Source organism: Capricornis sumatraensis, chromosome 3 (assembly GCF_032405125.1).
Source record: "Capricornis sumatraensis isolate serow.1 chromosome 3, serow.2, whole genome shotgun sequence".
Lineage (NCBI taxonomy): Eukaryota > Metazoa > Chordata > Mammalia > Artiodactyla > Bovidae > Capricornis > Capricornis sumatraensis.
The window spans coordinates 63,200,821-63,227,120 of NC_091071.1; the positions used below are offsets into that span (position 1 = coordinate 63,200,821).

Here is a 26,300-nt window from a genome sequence, read left to right on the forward strand (position 1 = left end):
TTTATTGTAACTTATTTAAGTTGCAGAATTCCTTCGAGGAGAGCTTATTAAGCACAGTTTAGAACACTGAAGAAGACAGCTTTAATCTGGTTGATAACAAGTTGGGGGAACCCCTCTGTCTTCCCTTTGCTGGTTCATGAGAACCTGTAAGATTCTGCAATCAGTGTGATAGTTACTGTTCTTCATTATGGGTTAGATTTTCTGTGACTGTTTGCTATTTCTGACACAACTTTTAACTTAGTTTCTCCCTGTCTTTTCCTTCTCTCTCTCTTCTTGTGTCCTTATCATCATAATGCCCTATTGTACCAGAGCAGGAGCTGACACAGGTATTTTCTAATACTTCCTGCTTTAAATGTATTGGATGGATACAGAAAGCCCTTCTTTCTAAACGCCTCATACTGCTGTTCTCTTACACTGCAGGAGTGTCTGTTTCATTAGCCTCATGTTGATACTATTTAATACATTAAGAAACCAAAACTTTAAAATGATGTGTAAGACAAATACAAAATATGCATAAAACATAAAAAGCACAACTCAAAAAGCTTATCACAAAGTTATTACCACGCTGATCAAGAAAGACAAGATTGTATACCATAAGCCCCCTTTTATCCCTCTGTGACCCTTCTCCAATTAGTTCTGCTTTTGTTTCTGAACCCTTTCACAAGTGGGAATCATATAGCATTTTCTTTTGTTGGTTCCTTGGTCAGTATGTTTGTGAGATTCATCCAAATTATTACATGTAGCAAGCAAGTTAGCTTATTTCCTCACTATAGAGTACTTCACAGTACCCATTCTGCTGATGGACATCAGGGGTTGCTTCTACTTTGAGCTACCAATAAAGTTCACATGTCTTCGGTACATGTATTCTTCTTTTCTGGATACACACATTAGCAGTGGAACTGCTGAGTTGAGGGTAGATGTGTGTTTTAACATTAACAGGTATTTGTCAAATATTTCTCAAGTGGTTGAACCAATTTACACTCCCATCAGCAGGTTATGAGAGATCCTGTTGCTCCACACTCATACCAACATCTGGTATTGTTGATACCTTAATTTTTGCTGCTGTTATCAGTGGAGGGGTATCTTACTGTGGTTTTAATGTTTCCTTGATGACTAGCATTATTGAGCATTTAACTGATTTTAAAGATTCAACTTACATTAAATGTCAAAGTAAAAAATGTTTTAATGAGAGAATGTTTTAATGTTTCTTCACAAAGACTAAAGAATTTACCCAATCCTCCCTTCCTCTGCCAAAAGACACTGCAATCCTTTCTTGGCCTTCTTTTGTGAAGTGCCAGTAGCGTAAATCTCTTGCCCATTTCTCAATGAGGACACATTTAGCCAGCCTGATTTCAGAACTGGCAGACCACAGGGACTGCTTTAAGCTCTTTTAGAGTTCACTAAAGTGCTGATGTAATATCCAGCACATTGTCTGAAATATCAGGCCTATTCCATTTCTCCAGGAAACGCAAGGATGTCTGTAGATCTAGGCTTAGGGTGGAAAAGGCTAAGGGATTTTCATGCAATAAGACCAAAGTTCTTAGGATAGAGGATGAGAATTTTAAAAAGTCCTGCTCTAAGTGTTCTACATCTGCTGATGGGCGGAAGATCTTTCTGGGCTGCTTGCGCTGCCTTTGTCATTCAGCACTGCTCTTCTGGTCAGAGGTGGGATCTCTTCCACAATTCTCTCCACCCCAGTGAATGTCAGCTGTGGTTCTCTTGGTTAAGGAAAAGCTCCAAGACGGTGCAGCTTCAGTGCCACTAGTTAAGAAATGCAGAATGAAAGCCTTTTCTGATGGGACTCTCAATAGCTATCTCAAATTACTAGTATAGCCTTCTTATACACAAGTTAATAAGGAGTGTTAGAAGGTGGGAAGCTAAGGTATCATCTTGTTTTACGTGACAAGTTATTTCAACGTGGGATTTGAGTTGGCTATTAAATAAAATCCACATCATCACTGCTTTATAGTAAACATTTCTCCTAGTATCTACTATTCTTACCAGTGTATCTACTTATTCTTACCTATTCAAGTTTCTATGAATGATACCAATTTTTTTTCTTAAATGTTTTCAAGGGTATTTTTGCAGAAAGTTGGGAGAAGGGGGTTGCAAGTATTTGTGTTTACACAGCCTTTATTATTTTATGTTCTAGATGAGGAAACAGGCCTCAAAAGGCCATGTTGATATCACACATGAAATACACTCTTGGGAGAACTAAAGACAAAGGTATTAACAAGACTTAGAAAACATGACACATTGCTATATTACAAGTAACTGAAAGCTATTAAACAGAAGCTGGGTATTATTTCAGGCACACTGCTAATCTTGCAGGATGTTGTAAGGTGATCTATTCCATTCTATTTTATTTATTATTACTTACTGAGTCACTGCAGTAACATAAGACTGGGCTGGGTGAAAGATGGGACCATATTACAGTGTCTACAGTTTCCAGATTTGGGGTACAAGTGGTAGAAAGTGAACCCTGCTGGAGTTCTGATGAAAGGATTAAGCCAATGTGGTACTAATGGGAGATGAACCCTCACAGGAGTTTGCAATGGTAAAGAAAAGATGGGTACTCTTCAAGTATACTTTCTCTTTGCCACTGTTCATCCAATTTTGATACGGACAAAGCTGGTCAGTCAGTCAGTCCCAGTGCTCTCCTCGTCTACTACAGGTTCTTCCTAAAGTCAGTCCTACAAGTAACAAACTGTGATCCCTTCTCTGCTGCTGCGTCACTTCAGTCGTGTCTGACTCTGTGTGACCCCACAGATGGCAGCCCACCAGGCTCCCCCGTCCCTGCGATTCTCCAGGCAAGGTGATCCCTTCTCTACCTTCCTCCAATGGCAATGGACCCCTACGGTTCTTAAATTACTAATGTACTAATGTGGGAAGAGGAAGAAAGTTTTTTTGTGCTTAACTGGGGCCCCAAACCAAAAAAACAGAGTTTGTTGATGATGAAAGGAACATTATGTATTTTTATATATCAGATCTTCCTGTAAAGTAGTAGATAACTCTATTTAGATGACTTCAAATCACTTACTTTAGCATTAAAAAAAAAACCCACAAAAATAAAAGAAACAAAATCCCTAAGAACTCTGTGCTAATAAATGCTGTGACCTATAAAATAATAACACTGGAAAATGGTAATATCTGAACAAGAAAATTATTAGTAACACCATTTACCTACAAGATCAGAAACGGAAAGAGAGGCAGGAAAGTTCAGAGTGTAGATTAACAGGAATATCTGTGAGTAAGCACTGTGGTTATCCTACCGTACCCAGCAGTTTCCCAATTATTTGCGAAAAACAGAACTTGCCTTTTCATACATTCCTGACTTATGCATCTGAAACACCAATAACTTTCCTTAACAGTCTGCTAAGGCCTTCCTCCCACCACTTCTGTAGCAGTATGGTCGGAAGGCAGTTTCTAGGATGCCATAGGAGCCGCAGTCTTGGTCAGCTCGCAGGTTAGCTAGCTCCCGTGGACCTGGACGTTTAGATAGTGGCTACAATTCATATAAGATGGCCAGTGGGCTTTCTTTTCCTGTGATAACCACTCAAGTGGATTCTCACAGGACCTGTTAACTTGCTGAGTGTAGTGGGACCTGCATATTCTCCTGAGGACAATTCTGACTAAATACAGCATGGTCATTGTAATGAATGAACTGCAATTTCATATTTTAACTAAGTTTGACCCCCTAGCAATACCATACCTTCAGTTCACAGGATCCACTGTTCTTGAGTTACTGTTTCTAGAAAAGGAAATAATGCAATCCATTTATTAGAATTCAGATATTAAAATGGAACTTCTTACCTAGTAAGGATGACCATTATGTTTTCTCTCTTTACTGAAATCATATGTAAAAATAACAGCCATGACTTTTATTAGAGCTTACCACTCACATATGGAAGAAATAAAACTTGCATGTGGTTGTATTGCTGGGTGAAAAGGCTATATAAATATTTCACTTGTTTCTGCCTTTACTGATATTTTGCTTTATGTGTTCATAAGAAGTTATTGACAGGTAAACTGCACTTAACGTATCAAAAGATTTTTGAGGTGCACCAAAAAACATTCATTTTGTAAGATTCACTTTAGGACTGTAGTAATACACACATATGCAGACATGATTTCTGTACCCTTGTGATTTTTCTACTTCAATTTTTTACATACTGATGATATCACCTTCAAGCTCTTTGCCATTTAAAAAGAATGACACAGATTTAGGAAGTTCTTCAGAGCCAAAATCTGATTCACTTATTAACATAATTCACTTCAAAATAAATGTAAATAGAAAATAAAATTAGGTAGAAGCTTTGAATGACATAAAGCAAATAATTACCATCCTTCAGAAACATTGAAAAACATCTGCCAAGAGGAAAAAGCTGGCCTGACATTTTGTGAGATGGCTTATGTTTTTCAATTTCTTATGGTAATCCATATTTATTGATAATAAATTGAGGGAAAGCAAATGCTTAATTCTAAAAAATGCTCGAGGTAAACAACTTGGCAACTTCTCAGTGTCTTACTTTTACAATAGTCCAACCTAAGGTCCAAATATGGAATCTCTTTAGGTCAGTATACCACAAAGTCAATGCCAATGGCGCAGAGTCACTCAGAGACCTTGTCAAAAAACCCAACTCAAACCTAACAAAATCAGTGTACCTGCATTCTAAACAAACACCTGAAGTGACTCTTGTAGACACTAAAGTTTAAGGACCACCACTCTAGACAATACAAATTCTAGCACGTCAGGCTCAGTACCTTAGATACCACTGGAACGCTGCACTTTCTGAGTGGCAATTTTACCACCACCTAGTGGTAAGGTCTCTCATTTCTATTTTCTGTTCATTAATATTGAGTAAGTTGAGAACACATTTCTGAGAAGGGTAAAATTTTCGAGTAATAATTCCCTTAGTATTTTGTATTGATTTTTAATCTAGGGTTGGAAAAAAGTTTAAAAAAAGCTTGTAAATAAAACCACACCATACTATATGAATAAAAAATAGTTTATATTCCAGGAGAATCTTGCCTAAAAATTACTCCTTCTAATACTAATGCCCTGTTTGTAGTATGCCTCTAAAAACACTTAATTCACAGTGCAAACTATGGTCTTTTTTAGAGTTACAGGGCTGGGGTACACCAGCAAATTAAAGGCTCTGGAAGCTTCATGGTCAAAAAAACCTGTGAACTAATAACAACTGAACGCTTCCTAAATATACTGGACCATGAAAATTTCTTTCCAAAAGAAATACTTATTGACTTCTTTCAAGACAATAGTGTTTCAAGGAACATAGTTTGGAACATGACCTCTAGAAGCAGCAAATCTGAGTGAGAGCTGCTTTCAGTATGTGATCGACCATAAAAGATCTGACGATGAATTTACAAAAAAGTCTGATCAGGATTTATTTTAAATGTTATTTATTATGCAAACCATATATTTGAAAGAGAAGTTTATTGATCTATATTGCTTAGCATTTTCTTTGAAATTAAAAAAAAACTAATAAAACCCACACTATGTTAGCAATTTTAGTAACCGACATATGCATGGTATCAAAATGTCTATACATTTTATTCTTATACCAAAAGTGCAATTGAGAAGTAAACATTTAGGTGAAGACATAAGCACTAGATTATTAAATGCTATTTTTTAGGTTCTAGAATTTCCTTATTTTAAGAAAAATGTGACATTCTGGCTTTTAAATTTTTAGGCATCAACTGCAAGAGACAGGGAAGTGGCAATAAGGCTAAACGTTTGAGAGGATTAAGATTAAATGTACATGGAAGCCAAAGCAACAATTATTCACTGAGGAATGCAATCGGGAGAGAAAGTGCAAGAGAAAGTCACACTGCAAAAGCAATGAAGTGTTTTGCAGGCAGAGAACTATTATACCTTTTTTATTTTTTTAAGAATTTATATGAAGAACTCAAAGTAGACAAGGCATCTTACTGAAATCATGACTGTTTGCTGGAACTGGCTGCTGCTCCTAAGTCGCTTCAGTCGTGTCCAACTCTGTGCGACCCCATAGACAGCAGCCCACCAGGCTCCCCTGTTCCTGGATTCTCCAGGCAAGAACACTGGAGTGGGTTGCCATTTCCTTCTCCAGTGCATGAAAGTGAAAAGTGAAAGTGAAGTCACTCAGTCGTGTCCAACTCTTTGTGACCCCATGGACTGCAGCCTACCAGGCTCCTCTGTCCATGGGATTTTCCAGGCAAGAGTACTGGAGTGGGATGCCATTGCCTTCTCCGGCTGGAACTGGCTATCTCACCTTAAATGAAGAACAGAAAACTTGGAGGGCTGGAGGGTATATGATAGCTCCCATGTGAATAAGTAAAAGAGCAAGAAATCAGGTTTTATGTCAATTATGAGGATTAACCAAACATGCAATGGACTCAGGCAGTAGGGAGCTTCCTATTTTTATTTAGATTAACCATCTGGCAGGAATATCTGGGGGAGAATTCAAGCATTAATCGAGTGGTAGAGCTAGATAAACTTCAAGACACAATTTAATTCTAATCTGTGAAAATGGAACTACACGTGCAGTAATGAGTTTGGGATGAATAATCTATTGGTAATTAATCCCTAACTCTCTTCGGAAGTTTTTCATTTCTAAAGACATCATTGGCTTTCTTTTTAAAATATGGCCTTTGGCTAACAGAAAGATACTTGGCTCAATTCTTGTTCAGTAACTCTTGCCTGGGAAGATAAGACAGGATATTTTCTTATCTAAATTTGTTAAAATTACTGATTCAAAAAAAGGATTTTAAGTTTTTAACAGAGAGATGTCCAAGTAGGAAATACATTATTATGCTTAGTGAATTTAATCTTTTCACTGTTTTTAACTCAGGATGTAAGATGCATGAGGAACCAATTAAGTGGTATTTAACAACTGTATACCACTTAATGTCTTTTTTAAGATGCCAAACTCTCAACTTTATACCTTTATGATATGTATCATTCATCTCAAGAGAAGATAAAATTTTTTTCTTGGATTTTCAAAATAGAAGCAGAATAAGTTCCTAATTTTTAATCTTTTTTTGAAACGACTGTTCTTCCTATCATAGTTTGTTCTGAAAATTGCTTATAGGTCGTATTTTTGGAGCAGCCATTACATTTTATATTTATAGAGGAAAAATGTCCACTTACCAAAGCCACTGGTATTTATTTAAACTTACTATCAACAATAACTTAAAATTTTTCCTTATCGCCTAAACTGCTGTAAATCTTAAAATCTAAAATCTTAAAAGATCTGTACAACATTACCAACAAAGTATTCTGGTATAACTACAAAAAAAGTATAAAAATATTTCTAATGATATGTCTTTTAGCCCTTGCTTCAGAGTAAGTGTAAGGAGCCAATCTACATGTATAGAGTGAGTAGCAATTACCATATTTCATTGAATCTAAGATGCAACTGACTGAAGAAAGCACCTTTATGTTCCACTAAGAGAGAAAGAAAAAAAAAAAAGGGCTGTCAATTATTTACTGATTGATATCAAAATATTTCCAATTTCAGAAGTGTAAAAATGTGAAAAAATGTGCATCTCAAAATCAATGAAATGTCATTTAACAAATTTCTAAACACTGCCTATTAAGTTTTTCTCATTCTTATCTTTGACATAAATAAGGCATGATTTAGTTAACCAAAGAAAACTTTATTTCTGCCACACGTAACAACATATTACTCTAAGAAACAACTACTATATTAGTTTTAGCATTAATGTGTGGTTGAAAAACACATGTCAACAATCTTACTCCCCAGACAAAACAACGCTGCGTACAAACTATCAGGTATTTGAAAAAAAAAGCCGTCAACTGTCCACAGGGAGTGCGTCCAGTCACATTTTCAGTCAGTCAGCTGAGGATTATGTCATTATTTAGTCTTTGTTCTGCAGAAAGAACACAACACAAGTATGAAAATCATCACCTGAAAGGAAAGAGCTGTTGTATATAGTATTCTTACAATGTTAGTTGTTCCCTTATTTCAATACACCCAATATTATCTGCTTACTTAATCACAGATGCCCCCAAATAAGCAAAACCAAACTTACTGAGAAGGATGATGCAAGTGGGTACTGAATTTTTGGAGGGAAAATGCATACAAAAATCATGTATGATTTGAGGATGACAGCTTTGGGTTTTATCCCTACACACCAGGCTGACTGAGTGGGTGCTTGTATTTGTCTTCTTAACCATGAGTCCAACTAGAGTATGTATGCTAAAATATTTTGTTCTTTTAGGTGGCTGAACTCAATTAACCATAATTGTTCAATCATAACTGAGAAACAAGGATAAAGTTCAGAGGGATTTCCCTCAAAACAGTATGTCAGGATACAAAACAGAGGAAGTGAAAAAAGCAATAGTTGTACAAACTGTTTTATATGATTAAAAACAGAAGGAAATGGACCTATAAAAACACACATACACACAGATCAGGATGCTCTAGGAATACTAAAATTCGAGTTTTCCTCAAATAGAAAGAGAAACATATTTTGCACATCAGATCTATCTCAAAATAGAACTCAACAACTTTCAAAGTGATATTCTTAGACCAGTTTCTTCTCCGATTTCCTAGGCACAATTCAGTTAATCTTAGGCTTATTTCTCAGAGACTAATTTCATTATGAAATCCACAGTAAATGAGGATTCAAAGCAAAAATAAATTAAAAAGCCATGTTGCAACTAGAAGACATTTAAAACCAATACAGTTCATTATGTCCTACCATTTTCAACTCACCTGACCCTACCATATCTTTGCCCTGAATACGTATAACCACTCAACAAAGGGAAAAAGGACAGATTTGTATTTCATGACTAGTCATGCTGAAGAAGACACACTTCTTCTAATCAAGGAATTGGATGAAGTATAACACTTAAACATGTTATTTTAAAGCTTCATTCTCAAAGCCAGGTGGTTTTGTACCATTAAACTCAATTTCTGACCATTTTTGATGAGCTGACATAAAAAGTTTCAATGACGTCATCAGTGCATCAGTTTTAGCTCACATTTGCAAAGTATTTAAAAATTTTGTTTTATAAGGAATTTTGCCAACTCATTTTCTCTCAATAATCCTGTGGAGAAACTCAGCCTCAGAAAGGTAAAGATAACTGCCAAATCACTGTTAAGTGTCAGAGCTGGAATCCCAATTCCAGATCTTCTGATTTTAAGTCTAATATTCTCTATACTATATAAATAATTATTTCATAAAAGGCTCACTCACAGGAGTAATTTATATATTTTCCCCATATTAAGAAGTTAGTATTGTCCTCTTTTAAGGACAAAGATTCTTTGAATAAGAGCAAGAATTACTACCTATATTTTGAAAGACTCACAGACATGAATAAGCAGGTTTGCATGCTATTTTAGAAGCTCGTCTAAAGCGAATTCAGTTCTTAACATTTTATTTGTAAAGACAAAAAACTGCTTTAAGAAAGACTTGTTAATTCTTTTTCACTGGCAAATTTAATATTTCTACACTGTATGAAGTAATGGGAGTGGATTATGTAACATTTGAAAATATTTCTAAATTGAGATATTCATAATGGCCCGAGGGCACTTCCTATCAACAAGTGCCTTCTGCAAGGAGGAAGTAATCATGTGACTTGCTTCATCCAAGGAAAAGTCATCTGCAGTAAGGACAGAGACAATTCATTCTGATACTCGCCATTTCTCATAATTGGTTAGAAAAGAAAACTTGTTTTTGAGCCAGTAACTTCAAACTGAATCGGATGTGCTTACCACCTGCTGCAGTTTGACCAGCAGTGGACTTTGGAAGCAGGTGTGTGTGTGTGGGAACAGGGAAGCACTCAGCTTCCCCAGAAACTCAAAATTCATTTTCAGAATAAAAAAGTGAAAGAGTTGAACAATGGTAACTTTTAACAATGTTTCCCCAAACTGTGGAGATGTGAACTGTCCTGTATATAGAAATTTAGGTTTGACTTCTTAATAGTAAAAAAAAAAAAGGCATTCATAAGGTTGTATGTGGCATTATGTATAATTGACAAGAGTTTTTGGTAAACATCAAGGTTATTTTTGAAAATACACATATGTACATGAATGTGTAGTTTTAATGCACTTATTTCAGAATGTGTACTTTTAATGTACTTATTCACAAATATGAGTCCAGAAAAATACCATTTAGGTCCAAAAAGATGCATTATAATTGACTCTTGAACAATGTTGACATTAGGTGTGGTGACCCTCTACACAGTTGAAAATCTGCATATTATTTATCATGAACCCTTTTATAAATGTGCATATTTCATACCCACAGTTCTACGTCCACAAATTCAACCAACCCTGGACCCAACCAACCTCAGTAAATTGTATTACTTACTACTGAAAACATCCACATGTCCACAGTGGACCCAGGCAGTTCAAACTTGCGTTGTTCAAGGGTCAACTGTATTAGATATTGCTTTTTAGGCATTTCACTAATGCCTGTCAAGACATACTTTATAAAGACTGTCATGTGCACGCTAAGTCACTTCATCATGTCCGACTCTCTATGATCCCACGGACTGTAGCCCATCAGGCTCCTGTGTCTGTGGGTCTCTTCAGGCAAGAATATTAGAGTGGTTTGTCATGCCCTTCTCCAAGACTGTCATAAATTACCTTAATTGATAACTTCAGATGTTAGCTAAAAAAATCTTTAGAAGTCTTCTAATTTTAAAGTTTATGTAACCATACCGTGAAGTCCAATTCTTAATAGCTAAGACATTCACACACATACACAAGTACTATTTAATTTTCTAAACTGAAATCTGATTTTATTTCACAGAAGGACAAAAACATTCTCCCTGTATACATAAAAGACATTTTTTTTAAAGTGTAAAAAGTCCAAGTTTAAAAAATATATTGTAAAAATTATCAGCAAACTTTTAAGTCACAGTGTTTTTAACCAACAACTTCTAAATCCTTAAAAAGAAATTCTCTATATATTTCTTTCATTATACTATTTAGCCAATGTGTTTTAGAATTTATATGATAAAGACCTTACCTAAAGAATCAGTAAGTTCTTTGCCGTTTGTTAGATTCTTCTCTTGGGGAGTCTGCCAACATAACTTTGAGTCTGACTCCATTCAGGATCTTGCCATGTAAAGTGGCAATGGCATCATTAGCACTTAGTCTATCAGCATACTTGGCATACCCCACATTTTTTCCTGACACAAGGTAAACTTCAATCAGGTTACCAAAACGACTGAAAGTAAAAAAAAAAAAAAAAGAGAGAGAGATCAACTGAAACTGATAAGCATATATGCCCAGGTCTAAAAGTTAGGATCCGTTCTGGACTCCTTTTCCACTCCTTTCCCCACATCCAATCTCTAGTATGTGTCAATCTTTCTTGTTAAACATTTCCTCTATCAGTTAATTTCTCTTCACTCTTATTCAGGTCTTTTTCCTCACTCTGAGCATCATTATCTTTTTCTTAGTTTATTCTAATACCTTCTTCGACAAAGGTCTGTATAGTCAAAGCTATGGTTTTTCCAGTAGTCATGTACGGATGTGAGAGTGGGACCATAAAGCTGAGCACCAAAGAATTGATGCTTTTGAACTGTGGTGCTAAAAAGACTCTTGAGTCCTTTGTACAGCAAGGAGATCCAACTAGTCCATCCTAAAGGAAATCAGTCCTGAATATTCATCGGAAGGACTGATGCTGAAGTGGAACTCCAATACTTTGCCCACCTGATGCGAAGAGCTGACTCACTCTAAAGACCTCGATGCTGGGAAAGACAGAAGGCAAGAGGAGAAGGGGACAACAGAGGATGAGATGGTTGGATAGCATCACGTACTCAATGGACATGAGTATAAGTAAGCTCCAGGAGATGGTGAAGGACTGGGAAGCCTGGTGTGTGGCAGTCCGTGGGGCTGCAAAGATTCGGACTGGGCAACTGAACAAAAACAATAACAGATACCTTCTTCACTAGTTTCCCTGCATCCTGGGCTTACCCCTCTCCAACTCATCCTCTACCCTGTCTTCTAAGTGATTTTTCTAAAACACAAATAGGATCATTTCCTCCCACACAGTCCCTCTGGCAGCTCTTTATGCCTCCAGAGAAAGGATAAACTCCCTAACAGCTTGTGGGCCTTTCTTGACCTGGGTCCTTGAACTCTCCCTGCTTCATCTTTCCTCAGTCTCTTAAATCCTATAATTCATGTTCTCTCTGGCAGAATAACCACCCACATGCCCAAGTTTCTTCCTTGGCTAAATTATTTATATCCTCCAAAGAATCTTTTCTTCTTTCAAGAAGCATTCACTGACTTTCTATAGCTGTTGCCCCTCCCATATATTTCATAGCCTGAACATTCCTTTTCACAACACTAACCTCTCTAGGTTGTAATTTCCTATTCACTTATCTGTCTCTTACATGTGATCAGTTCTAAGAGGACAAGAACTATTATGTCTTGTTTACATAATATTGATATAATGTTTACACAATGTCTCTGGCACTTAGTAGGTACAGAAGAGAGGTTCAAAAAAGAAACAGAATAAATTAGTTAAATAAAAATCAAAACACTTGAACCACATTGCTGATATTTTGTGAAACTCTAACAAGTTTTCTATCTATCTTTTAATTCACTAATGTTGTAAGGCAAATAGGAAAAGATCAAAAAGAAAATGTTAAGGTTAAAGAAGTTATACTGGAAACAAGTGTCTTCCCCTTTTGAGTACTTATTATATATAATAGCAAGCATTATAATCAAGTAATTTTTTACTCAATGTAATTATATTATCCTTAAGGATCCAATAGCATGCTAACAAAATAGAAGATGCTTAATAATCATTGTTCAGTTGAATTATAACTGCAAAGGAAAAGGAAAAGGAAAAGAATTCTATTGGCCAGATCTATACACATGTATTTTCTATCAAGAAACAAATGACTTGTTCATTCTATGTATGTAATTTACAAAACAATACTATATGTTTTATGTCTTCAAAACAAAATAAAAGGAAATTCTGCGTGGGGACTTAAGACATATAAATAATAGAGAAAAGGAGATAACTATGTATTTTTAAAGGTGATATAAAACCACAGACTTTTTAAAACCACAGAACAAATCATCTCCACCTGAGAGGTACTGGACACAGGAAATTTCCCGATTGCAAGAATGCTTAATGTCTAGTTTAAATAAATTATTTTATTTTAAAATATTTATTAAAATTAAAAAAAAATTTTTTTTGGCTGCTCTACACATAGCATATGGGATCTTAGTTCCGCACCAGGGAACGAGCCTCCATGCCTTGCAATACAGCACAGTGTCTTAATCAGTGGACCACCAGGGAAGTCCTGGGATGACTCTGCACTTCCAATGAAGGTGTGGGTTTGGTCCTTCATTGGGGAACTAAGATCCTATGTGCTGCGTAACCAAAAAGTTTTTTAAAGTTTTAAATAGTAAGGTAAAATAAAATAAAATGTAACTCTATGGAACTGAAATCTTACCAGAATATATCCTCTAGTACATCTAGAGGCAAAGGATGTGGATTAAACACAATAAAAAGTCTTTCCTTCACGGGAGTGTCAGGAGGAGCTTTTTTTTTGCATGACGGTAGTGCGACATCCGTTTGGATTTGAGGCAGCTGTGATCCAGAACTTCCTCCAAACTGCTGTTCAAGAATTAGGTTCAAAATGAGAAAAAAGAAAAAACTGCACTTTAGGGATTTTATAATAAGTCAAGAGCTGAAAACAGATGTGTTATCATGGCACCTATGTGGTCTTTCACTATATCTCTGAACATTTTCTTACACAGGTAATAAACAGAGGCGACATTTATTTTATACCCTAATGGTGTACTGTAAGGTTAAATTCTCACCTACTTACCAGAAATTGCTGCTGGCTTGCGTTATTCCACACCATTGATGCAAGCTGTGCAGCTACCATCTGCGTTGCCATTTTTCTAAGGAGACTGGAGATAAGAACAGGTAACTTACAGAAAACGAGAAATACTCAAGTCTCTCAATAATAACTTGCTTTGCGTAACTTCCTCACCTGAGAGGTAAACTGTTTCTACTTTTATTCTCCCAGTCATGGCACGCACACCCAAAGCTTGGCTTCAGACTAGCTCCTGGGATGGTACTTACTCTGTTGCATTGCTCCCATCATCAATGAAGGAGACACCTATCCGATTCCCAGGAGGGTACTGAAATCCATGTAACTTGTATTTTGCGTAAATAGCTGATGCTACATTAAAATACTGAACCACTCCATGACCTAGAACAAAGCAGAGAATATATGGGAATTAAAAAGAAAGCAGATTGAATACCTAGAGTCTGTGCTGTCACAAAGTAAAACAACATAGAAAGACACTAATATCACAACATTAATAATATATAATCAAATGTATCAGAAAACAAAATTATTTGATACATGTGTTCAACAGTCAGAAAACAAAATTATTTGATACATGTGTTCAACAGTCGTGTTCCTATAAAGCAAAATATGGACCAGATTTTCGTAAAAACATGAATATGGTATTTTTTAAAAAAAACAATCATTAGCTTAAGTTCTGTCCAAAGAATTTAAAGATACTGGCTTTTCTGTATGACAGAGATACACCTTAAAAACCAACTAATTTTTCTTAACATTTCAATTCTATGAAATAAACTTCAAAATTCTAAAATTTTCCCTATCATACTGAGTAGGAAATGAAATGAGAAGTGATATATGAAAAGAATATACAGTCATCTTGGCAGCTGAAACGATATAGATAGAAAAAGTGATAAATGTATGGGAATAGAGGGTTCAGATCAGACTCACATATTTCACATTCTTTTGAGGAGCTTTTTTTGGGGGATGAGGATAAACTGGGAGATTGGGATTGACGTATAACACTACTATATATAAAACAGATAGCTATTAAGGACCTACTGTATAGCACAGGGAACTCTACTCAGTACTCTATTATAGTGACCTATATGGGAAAAGAATCTAAAAAAAGGGTGGATATAGGTGTATGTATAACTGATTCACTTTACTGTACACCTAAATCTAATACAACATTGTAAATCAACTGTACTCCAATAAAAAATTTCAAAAAGTGCTACTGGAGAAAAGCCATTTTAACAAACTACAGTACATTTACAAACAATAAAGACATTATTTTACCATAATTAGAATAAGGATCTCGTTGGACTTCACAGTATTCCAAGCCTGGTACTATATCAAAAATGCTGAAAAGCTGCTCTTCAGTAAAAGGAACTCTTGATACAACTGACAGGCGTTTGGAGATAGCTTCCTGGCCTCTGTTGTCATTCTTGTCAAAACTTGAAAATTCAGATTGTTGTTCTCCAGCAATACAGAAAAAAAAGCAAATCTTTACATTTCTATTCAAAGATTTACTTAACATTTTAAGTACTAGAAAATAAAATGAACTGTCACTGAGTGCTCTGCATTGATCAAAGGCACTGTTTTCTGTAATATGCTGGTCATCAGCACTATCGGGAGAGACAGGATAGGAAAACAGACAACTCTCCCCATTTCCTCGCCTCTATTCAAAAATGTAAGCAGAAATGTGTAGTCTAATTTCACAGGAACTATGCAAAACTGCAAAATATGGCAAGTGTTTCACCTAAAAGGAAGTTTATGCCAAGTAACAGTTACAGGTCTTACTATCATCGTACATTTCCCCCCCTTTTTTAACGTTTACTTTTGTCATTCCTCTCCTTTCTCTAACCCTACTTTTAAAGCATCAGTAATTTAGGGATAAAATTTTAGGATTCACACTGAGGGGATAGCTATGTATGTTTTCCATACTTCTTGATCAGCTACTTATAAGCAGCAACTCACCCTCACATAATGGCAGTGACATAGTTTAACACTTAGGCAATGCAAAACTAGCCATAAAAAACCTTAACTGGAAATAAAAGAAACGTTAAATAATAAGGACATTAGGGATCATGACCAACTTTAAAAAACCCCTATAAATTCTCTTATGTACTGTGTGAGATTTAGACTGCTGATAAAAGAATATTAAAAAAACCCTCCAAATCAGACTGAATATTTACTACTCATACCATTAAAGTAAAGATAGCCTACTTACCAAATGAAAACATATTTACCCTAGGTTCATGTCCCAAAGTCTCCTGCCTCATATTACTATAATAATCTTGCTCTGAGGATTCAGATGCTTTATTTTTAGGTTCAGCCAAGATTGCCCTATAACCTGAAAAAGACAATCTATGAATTTCAAAGTTTATAGCAAATTTAGCACACTTATAAATATACTCGACTGCTACTGCTTGATTTAGTTTTATAATTGTATAAAAAAATCTATACCAACAACCATCTCCACCAGACCTACCTATTTTTTCGTATTTTGGAAAGACAGCGAAGAGTAAATGAGAAACAGCAAGAATCCCAAATTATGGGTCAATAGAGACATGAAAGATCAGCGATTGTATGCTATCCTTTCCAATCAATCGATCGATCCCCACTACAGATGATATCAATCACAGTCATTCATTCATTGATCAATCAATCCCTACTACACATGACATCATCATTCCCTCAGGCTTCTCAACATCAAAACCTAACAGCGCTTCTGCACACCCAAATGCCATCAACATTCTTCCTTTGAAATGTACTTAGAGGATGCTACGTTTTACTCCAATTTCCCTGCCTCTGTTTTAAAATTACATTCTCTTCAATTAATTACAACAATCCTTTGACTGATCTATTTGTCTCTGGGTTAAGAGTTTTAACTAGGTGTCCAAAAATGAGCTTTGTGTGTATGTGCACGTGGCGTATTTCAAAGGGAGAAGGTTCACAGCTTTCACCATATTATTCAGTGGTTCCAAAAAGGATAAAGCCAGCCTCTTTGAATTCTCTCTCTGGAAATTCACTCTTGATACAGTGTTTAGATCAAAGATCCTGAAATAGTTTTTGCTATTTTTCTTCTCTTGAAGCAATCTTCAAGGGAAATTCTAATGTGGACAAAGCTTGAGCTTTTCATAACCTCCCATATACGGTCCAAATGTACCTAGATTACTTTCTCAACAGGAATAATAAGGTTTACTCAGATTGTTGCCTTCACACTATTAGGCAAAGACATTCGTTTCTAGATATTTCATGTGTTTACTGACGTTGCTCTCATCATCTGCCCTGGCTCCTCTACACTAGGTGCAAATCCTACTCCGGATGTGTTTTCGTGCTGTACCGGTGCACTTGGTTTTCACCACTGATGGGCAATATCACACACGTTTGAACACTTTTTCATTTGGCATATTTTTATTGAGACTACTCTAAATGACAAAATCTTTGCTAGAGATCTCAGTAAGTCTTAACTGAGGGCTCACCACTATACTGAGTACTACTAACAGTAGTACTAGGTACTCAGGGTGACAGAAACTGATAAGTAAAGACATACATATACCTTGCTTTCAAAGAGCTTAAAAAAATCCCATTAACTCTTCAACTATTTTTTGCCTATTAGATCTTGGCTATCCAAGATAATTTACAGCTATAAATTTTAATTCATGGCTATTAAATTTATAGCTATAAATTCCTTAAATGTCAGGGTTGCTATATAAATTCCACTTGCATCCCTCTAGTTATATTGATGAATATACCACAGATACTCAGTTAATGCTGGCTGACTGATAAATTTAGAAGGATCTGAGAGAAAATTTTGGTGTGTAACTTAAGATTATCTAAGCGTTCTACTGATTAACAATAATCATTTCCAGTATGTCTTTATTTTATAATATCCTGAAACCCACTAACTGAAATAAATATTCTACATCTTATTTCTAAAGCTCAATATAATCAGAAGTATGACAACAAAGAATATTTCCCTTGGTCTCTAAAATTCTAATTCTTCAGAATGTACACCAGTAACAGTAATGTCACTCTAGCTTGAAATTAACCCAATGTGCATTTACTTTCCAAAGTTAGCAAACCTTAAAAATCCTATCTTTATTAATTATGTTTATTAGTATACTTACTTCTATTTAGGGTTTAAGTCATACATGAACAAATATTACAGACTACTTGAATTTCTTTAAAATACAAAGAATAAATATAAAAAAAAAAAAAAAACCCCAACCTGAAAGGGTTGGTCAATGTTTTTAATACTTAAAATTCTAAAATAATTTAAAAAACCCTAAAACCCTATGGAAATACTAATGAAACTAGGACAACAGCATTTTCACTTAATGAGTTAATGCAATTGCTCATATTTTTCAAGACAGTGCCTCAATGAACGCTTAATAATAACCTCCAAATATTTTTCATCCTAAGACTATATATAAATTACCATTGCTGAGATTGAATTAGCAGATATGGCTATTAGCACAAACCACTATTAAGATAATTAGATTAGAACTTTCTCAAATAACAATGGTAAATGAACACATTCTTACTTCGATCACAGTTTTCTATTGCTTGGGCAGCTTGTGATGGTTTTAAGTACCGAACATAGCCCAAGCCTTTACTTTCTCCAGTTACTTTATTCTTAATAATGCTGCAATACTCGATATCTCCAAACACCTATGAGAGTTAAAAGAAATGATCTTAGAGGAGTCAAGATTAATAAACGAAACAGATTTCAGAACTAACTTAAAATTTGTTTACTGATCTTCTTGCTTGCTCAAAAAAGAAAATAGAATTTACAGCTATTTTTAACAATGGAATAAGTATGTCACAAACTAATAAGGTGCTCGAAAAATAATCTTAATGATGATAAAAACCAAATAATAACATAACCAAAATAATGATGCTTTTTATTTACTGAACATTTGCTTTACACACATCACTTTATTGCTACAACAGTCCTTCAAGGATATATGTGTTACACTGCTTATCTCACAGACACTGGGCCTTAGAGAAATCAAATTACTTGCCGAAGTCAAGGAGGTAGAGTAAGAATATGTTCATGGTCTGGATAGCTTCAAAGCCTTACTCAGGGGTGGTTAAGCAGAGACTCCGGACTGGAATCGCCTTTACTCAAATCTTGGTTCAGCCACTTAAATACTGGGCAGTTGAGTTGCCCTCTCTTGGCCCGTCTCCTTACATGGTAAATGGGGCTAATAGCTGTACCTACCCAGAGGGTTGTTTTCAGGGTTAGAAGAACAAATACACCTAAAGTGCCTATACAGGGTCTGGGACATAGTCGACACTCAGTAAATATTATCTATAATTATTTATCTGCCTTTTAACATAAACATAAATAAATCATTATGTATTCTTTTAAAGCAGTGCTTCTCAAAGTACATCTTTAAAATATACTGGTTCACTCAGAAGTTAATACTCTATGTGAGAAATATGTGGTAAATGTTTACTTTTAATGTTGGAAGAAATACAGGATATAAATCCTGTTTATTATTTATTTTATAGATATCAATTGTAACTTTACTATATGTAGATAAAAATGCCATGTGTTCACTTAGAAAAGGATAAAAATTTGTTAAGTTTATAATGTATGAACTTTTTCCTTACTATTGGAGAAAATATGGAGTATACATATTTAGTATTTGCTATTTTTGAAGTATTTTATTCAATCCTCATTTGGGTAGGACAGAGGAAGTTTTAAAATTACTTTTTATTACTTGTTTTCTTTCTTGCTTGTTGCCCACAAGTACTTGGGAAGGTACTGAAAAATAATAAAAAATTACAACTCAAAAGACAATTTTAAAATTGCTTTTGAAATAGTTTTTGTGAAAGTGTATCACTGGATATAAAATTCAATGGCTAAAAAGAGACTTTAAGTCGTCTCCAAATTTCACTGACTACAATAGCTAATAACTTTCACTGACTAAAGTAGCTAAAGTGAGAGCTATAGGTAATTTTTTTTCTTTCAATATAACTCCTTCAAAGGCCTAATTTTAAAACATAAACTATAAAGGATAAGCCTTTCTGTGAATAAGTACATCAACACGTCACAAGCTTGCAATAAATGTGAGATAGGACAGTTCATACACTCAGGCTTGCCTGATGCACCTCTGTGAGAGGCAATGGAGAGCAATGTTAAGAGGGTGCTTTGAAATTTTCAAGACCAACAGCAGATTCTGGATTCAGACAGCCTGGGCATGAATAATGGCCCCACCACATAATTACATATGTGACCTTACTTAAAACTCTTGAGCTTTACATTTCAATGTCCTGAATCTGTATTTTTGCTAAATGGGGGAGAAACACCATCACTAATATTTTCCAGGTTTTATATATTTTCAAAAAAATTATTTTAGTTTTAATATTTATAAACTAGATCAAAATAAGTGGCTTAAAAAGTTATTTAATTCTCCACCACCAATCTAATGATCGAACTAAAACAACATAAGATTTAGTAATTGTACAACCAATTTAAGATTGTAAATTATCACAAACATCAGCTATTAGAAGCACCTTAAATTTTTCCCGTAGATCTTCTTCTGTGTAGGACTTTGGTATCATAACAAATATTCTCGTAAGTTCTTCATCTTCAACATCTCGGTGACTTCCAGATGATCTGGACTGAGCAATGAAAACCTAAGAAACAAACAAAACCCAAAGAAAAATGCAGAAATATCAGGCAACTGTTTTTCTGTTTCTTAAGAATGCTTACTGCATTATTAGTGTAAGATTGATGTTAGGTTAAATACAATGTGGTAGGATCTCATCAAACAACATTTTAAAGCAAATTTTATTGCAGTCACCTTTTATGAGATAACACTAATCATCACATTATGTTTTTTTCAAAAATTTTTTTCCTTTTGTACTTAATCTGTCCACAATGCGGGAGACCTGGGTTCAATCCCTGGGTTGAGAAGATCTCCTAGAGAAGGGAATGGCAACCCTCTCCAGTATTTTTGCCTAGAGAATTCCATGGACAGAGGAGCCTGGTGAGTTACAGTTCACAGGATCTTAAAGAATAGGACATGACTACACGACTGAGCGACTAACACACACATACACCAAGAGCAAGAGGCAGTGCACTGAGAGAGCATGTATACTCTGTGATTGCTGGGCAGTGTTCAATAAACGTCAGTTACATAGCTGATGAACAGTGTTACTAAAATGTCACACATACTTCATTCCCTATCAGAGACTGAGTGTAAAAATATGATTATGCATTTATCTTTTCTCCTTTTAGTTCTATTAATAATGCTTCATGTATTCTGAAGTTCTATTATTGGCTGCATAAACATTTGGAATTATTTTGTACTTTTTGACTGCTATTTTTATTTTTAGGGAATTATTCTGTTCATACTCTTCCTGTTGAAGACCATTTTTGTCTGATACCATACCAGCTTTCCTTATCCTTTTACCAGCTTTTTCTATATGTTTATTCAATACTTTCAACCACTATGTATCTTTATACTTAAACTGCATCTCTTGTACACAGCACTTAGTTTGGCCTTTAAAAAAAAATCCTGACAATCCCTGACTTTTAATAGGAGCCAGTTTATGTTTAATATCGATATAGTTGGATTTAAGTCTAGATGGCCATATTTTTGTTTGCTTTCTAATATTAATCCTTAAAAAAGAGAACCCAGCTATATTCTGGATCATCTCAGTGACCACTTGAATGACCTGTGTGAGCAAGAAAATGCACACAATGAACTGAGGCTCTATTTCTCTATTAGTGATTTAGTCGTACTGAAATATCATCCGTGACATTAGGTTATTATTTGGAGTGCAATTTGCTTTGTGGTATTGCTTTTTGGTTTTACATTATTCTAGAAGAATGTGCTAACTACGGTTATGGATTTGTTTATAGAGCTACAAGCATAATGGCTATGTTTATTTTTCATAACTTGAAGAAATGTAATAGAATTAATGTAAACCACCATAATACAGGGCCCTTGAATTTTTTCTGTCTTCTTCTTCTGTCTTTGAAGAGGGGCTGTACACCACTCAGTGGGGAAAACCTGAACCTATGAAATTCCAGCGTAGGAGGCAGTAACTAAAAAACCAAAGAATTTATAAACATTTTAGAAATCCTGAAAAAGAGGGTCATTATATGTGCTTGGAAAGCAGCTGTCACAGAGATGTAGACCCTTGCTTACAAGATATAGCTGGAGACATCCCTAGAGAGCGTCTACTTCCACGTTATTCCTTCAGGAAATGTACCATATGCCCAACACTGTATAAGGTATTGAGCAGAGAGTACTGAATAACACAGAAATAGCCCACTAGAAGGTTAGTCCAGGGGATATATTAAGTAATGGACAGTCTGAAGGGAAATACAAATAGGGAAACTTTAAGTATACGAGAAGACATCAGGAGAAAAAAGTCTCGAGTACTCTGTGACTGGAGTTGCCATCAGATCACAAATTTCTAAATTTTAGAAGATTGGAGCATTTCAAATTTCTGATAGAGGAGACAATATCTAAGTAGATATGTATAATAATTAACCACCTACTTGATGATTTCTCCTAAGATTTTACTCTTCCACTTTCTAGATTTTACCCTTTTCCTCAAGATAATATAGTTGATCACTTACAGGATTCTCATTTGCACAATCCTTTCTGGCTGTAATCCTGTTATTAAAATTTTCTTATTTATCTTGTAGGACTTTTGAAACTTTACAAAAGCAAAGTACATGAAGAAAACTGAAGCTGAATTAATTTAACTGGAAATACTGAGAAACAGAAAAAAAAACAAAAACAAAAAAACCCACTACAATGCAGTGGAAGACAGTGAATGCTGTGAAGAGTGAAGATTGTCCAGCTAAGCACTGTAGTCCAAAAACCTGCTGGCTGAAACTGAGTGCACAATATGACAAACAAAATTTAAACTTTATCTCTGGAAACCATTTAATTTCTCTGTGGCTAAAAGGGAAGGATACATTGTAGTGTTCAGACTTTTACTTCTCTTGTAGGAATTTAGTCAGGGCAAGAGGGGGTCATTATGTTTCAAATTTGGGGCATTTAGCAAAGTTTCCCAGGAGACCTCTGTGGTTATGTTCAAAGTACAGAAATTCTCTCTGCTAAGATCATAATTGAAAGAAGATGAAAATTATCAAACTAGCGCAGGAGTCAACAAACTTCAACTTCCTGTTTTTCTATAGTCCATAATCTAAGAACTGCTTTTAAATTTTTTGAGGGTTGTTAAAAAACAAAAAGAATGTATGACAGAGACTGTATGTGACTCATAAAGCCTAAAATATTTGTTGACTCTTTATAGAAAGTTTGTCCCCTCGATTTTACATGCTGTGTCCTTAAACTTAACTCCATTGATGATCTGTTTTGACTTATTTCAGACGGTTCAGAAGGTGGGAGGTGGCAGAATGCCTATTGTCTAATGTGTTGTTGGCATTTCCCGGCTCCTCTGTTTTCTACTAAAGGAAGTATAGGGAAGAGACTGTTGCTATGGACAAACATGGCACAAGAGGGCTTATCTTGTACCAGGCCCTGTGCTAAAAGGATAGATTAAATCAGATAACCCTCAAAATCACCCTTCCTGCCATGTGGCAATATATTAATTTTACAGATAAATTAGATGTGGAAACTAAATATAAATACCACCAAAATGAATTTATGGGCTTCCCTGGTGGCTCAGAGGTTCAAGTGTCTGCCTGCAATGCGGGAGACCTGGGTTCGATCCCTCGGTTGGGAAGATCCCCTGGAGAAGGAAATGGCAACACACTCCAGTATTCTTGCCTGGAGAATCCCATGGACAGAGGAGCCTTTTGGGCTGCAGTTCACAGGGTCGCAAAAAGTCGGACACGACTGAGCGACTTCACTTTCACTTTCAAAATGAATTAGGAGTATGCCAAGAAGCATATAATAATAACACAATTTACACTATCATCACCATGATATGGCTCGTTTTCCTTTTGTTTATTTGTTATTTTGACTTGGCTCTTTTTGAGGCTGTTTATTTTGGTCTGTTTTCAAAGAGAAGTGACAACAAAACCTATGACATTAATACCTTCACAAAGGGGTTTATTTATAATAATTTGTAAAAAAATTACAAATTTTTACATAAGTGTGATAAATAGGCAATAGTAGTAGTTTTAATTACCTGCACTTAAATATTATATACATGTATACTTGTGTTTGGTACTGGGAAAATGCCTAACTTCAGAGGGCCACAATTAAACCTACTTTTCTCAAGTTCTTAAGCACTTTACCGATGTGGGGAAAAGTAGAGTTAACTACTTTTATACGTGGTAAACCAAGACGTCTGAGAGAGGAGGGTAAGAAAAGTTCTCATAGCAGATCCGGTCGGAGTTGGGAGCTGAATTAGTGACGGCGGGAGCGGGGGAAGGCCCAGCCACCGCAGCTCTGCAGCCCGAGTAGCCGCAGATACCTGGTCCGACCCGGAAGCGGGTGTTCTCTCCGCATCCCGTATCTCCCGCACCCTCTAGCAGATTTTCGTGCAGGGAGGTCCTAGGAAATCCTCTGCAACGTGGGCCTCCCCCCGCCTCACCCCGGAATGCCAGGTGCTTCCCGCGAGCGAACGCACTGCCCTTACCGCACCCCGAAACCGCTCCCATCCGCCCCGCCCCCCACCCGGGACACCCGGTCCCGGGCACCCGCACCTTGATGGGCTTGGTGTCGCTGGGGGTGAGGCACTGGCCATGCATCTCCTCCATGGCCCTACAGGCCTGCGAGCTGCGGGCAAACTTGACGAAGGCGATGCCCTTGGACTCCTTGGTGTGCTTGTCGCGCACCACCCAGATGTCCTGGATTTCCCCAAAGGGCGAGAAGCGCTCCCTCAGCACCGACTCGGAAGTGTACTTGCTGATCACCAGGAAGATGCGGCTGTTGGGCGGCTCGTCCAGGTTGTCCACGCCCGGGCGGAAGCCTCCGCCGCTTGCACAGCTGCCCGCTTCGTCCATGGTGCTCCACCCGGGGCGGAATCCAGGCTCGCACCCCTTTACTCCTCCTAGCTCCAGCCGTGCCAGCCACGACCGTCGCACCACACCCAGCCGTTGCCGGTCCGGGGTCCGTTTCCGGAAGACTGAAAACTTTGGCTCCCGGCGCAGGCCGGACGCGCAGTGAGACGGCTTCCGGGGTAAGGGGTGGTGGGCAGCCTGCAGCGCGCCCTAGCGGCCCGGGGGAGCCCGACGCAGTCCAGGCACCCAATTGCGTGGAACCAAGGCCCACACATAAGGCGTGCGATCCTGGTTCCCTGTTGCTAGAAGAGCCCTGTCTGGTGGGAGAGATTTCCTGTTGCTGGTTCTACCCTTCCTCTACAACCCATGGACTCTTCCACCAAACCTGCCATCTTGGTTGTAAGCCCACTAGAATAGCTCCATAGGACTAAATTCCAGTTGAGCTATTTCAAATCCTGAAAGATGATGCAGTGAAAGTGCTGCACTCAATAGGCCAGCAAATTTGAAAAACTCAGCAGTGGTCACAGGACTGGAAAAGGTCAGTTTTCATTCCAATTCCAAAGAAAGGCAATGCCAAACAATGCTCAAACTACTGCACAATTGCACTCATCTCACACGCTAGTAAAGTAATGCTCAAAATTCTCCAAGCCAGGCTTCAGCAATATGTGAACCGTGAACTTCCAGATGTTCAAGCTGGGTTTAGAAAAGGCAGAGGAACAAGAGATCAAATTGCCAACATCTGCTGGATCATCGAAAAACCAAGAGAGTTCCAGAAAAACATCTATTTCTGCTTTACTGACTATGCCAAAGCCTTTGACTGTGTGGATCACAAGAAACTGTGGAAAATTCTGAAAGAGGTGGGAATACCAGACCACCTGACCTGCCTCCTGAGAAATCTGTATGCAGGTCAGGAAGCAACAGTTAGAACTGGACATGGAACAACGCACTGGTTCCAAATAGGAAAAAGAGTACGTCAAGGCTGTATATTGTCACCCTGCTTATTTAACTTCTATGCAGAGTACATCATGAGAAACGCTGGGCTGGAAGAAGCACAAGCTGGAATCAAGATTGCCAGGAGAAATATCAATAACCTCAGATATGCAGATGACACCACCCTTATGGCAGAAAGTGAAGAGGAACTAAAAAGCCTCTTGATGAGAATGAAAGAGGAGAGTGAAAAAGTTGGCTTAAAGCTCAACATTCCGAAAACGAAGATCATGGCATCTGGTCCCATCAGTTCATGGGAAATAGATGGGGAAACAGTGGAAACAGTGTCAGACTTTATTTTGGGGGGCTCCAAAATCACTGCAGATGGTGACTACAGCCATGAAATTAAAAGATACTTACTCCTTGGAAGGAAAGTTATGACCAACCTAGGTTGGTCATAAAATATTGAAAAGCAGAGACATTACTTTGCCAACAGAGGTCTGTCTAGTCAAGGCTATGGTTTTTCCTGTGGTCATGTATGGATGAGAGAGTTGGACTGTGAAGAAAGCTGAGCGCCAAAGAATTGATGCTTTTGAACTATGGTGTTGGAGA

General features: G+C 36.8%; 1 protein-coding gene across 2 annotated transcripts; it reads right to left on the reverse strand.

Annotated features, from left to right (window-relative positions):
* Positions 1 to 7,607: 7,607 nt before the first annotated feature.
* On the reverse strand, positions 7,608 to 24,855 carry RBM45 (RNA binding motif protein 45). Of its 2 annotated transcripts, none has more exons than XM_068968324.1 (10): positions 24,465 to 24,855; positions 20,342 to 20,464; positions 18,361 to 18,487; positions 16,041 to 16,163; positions 15,107 to 15,286; positions 14,083 to 14,212; positions 13,823 to 13,907; positions 13,445 to 13,605; positions 11,002 to 11,202; positions 7,608 to 7,890 (listed from the first exon to the last, which is right to left on the reverse strand). In XM_068968324.1, the coding sequence occupies exons 1-9, from the start codon at positions 24,762 to 24,764 to the stop codon at positions 11,010 to 11,012; spliced, it is 1,422 nt and encodes a 473-aa protein (XP_068824425.1). In that variant the 5' UTR covers positions 24,765 to 24,855; the 3' UTR covers positions 7,608 to 7,890; positions 11,002 to 11,009. The 2 variants fall into 2 exon arrangements, with proteins under 2 accessions (XP_068824425.1, XP_068824424.1); XM_068968323.1 differs by having other exon boundaries at positions 13,445 to 13,608.
* Positions 24,856 to 26,300: the final 1,445 nt, after the last annotated feature.

What these genes read in the sequence shown, in the direction of transcription:
- RBM45 (XM_068968323.1), bottom strand. Translation starts at nt 24,764, where the DNA reads ATGGACGAAGCGGGCAGCTGTGCAAGCGGCGGAGGCTTCCGCCCGGGC. An exon ending in GCGACACCAAGCCCATCAAG is followed by an intron (nt 20,465 to 24,464) that starts GTGCGGGTGCCC and finishes TTTGTTTCTTAG; the next exon opens with GTTTTCATTGCTCAGTCCAG. An exon ending in AGATCCTTATTCTAATTATG is followed by an intron (nt 14,213 to 15,106) that starts GTAAAATAATGT and finishes GCTTTGTTCTAG; the next exon opens with GTCATGGAGTGGTTCAGTAT.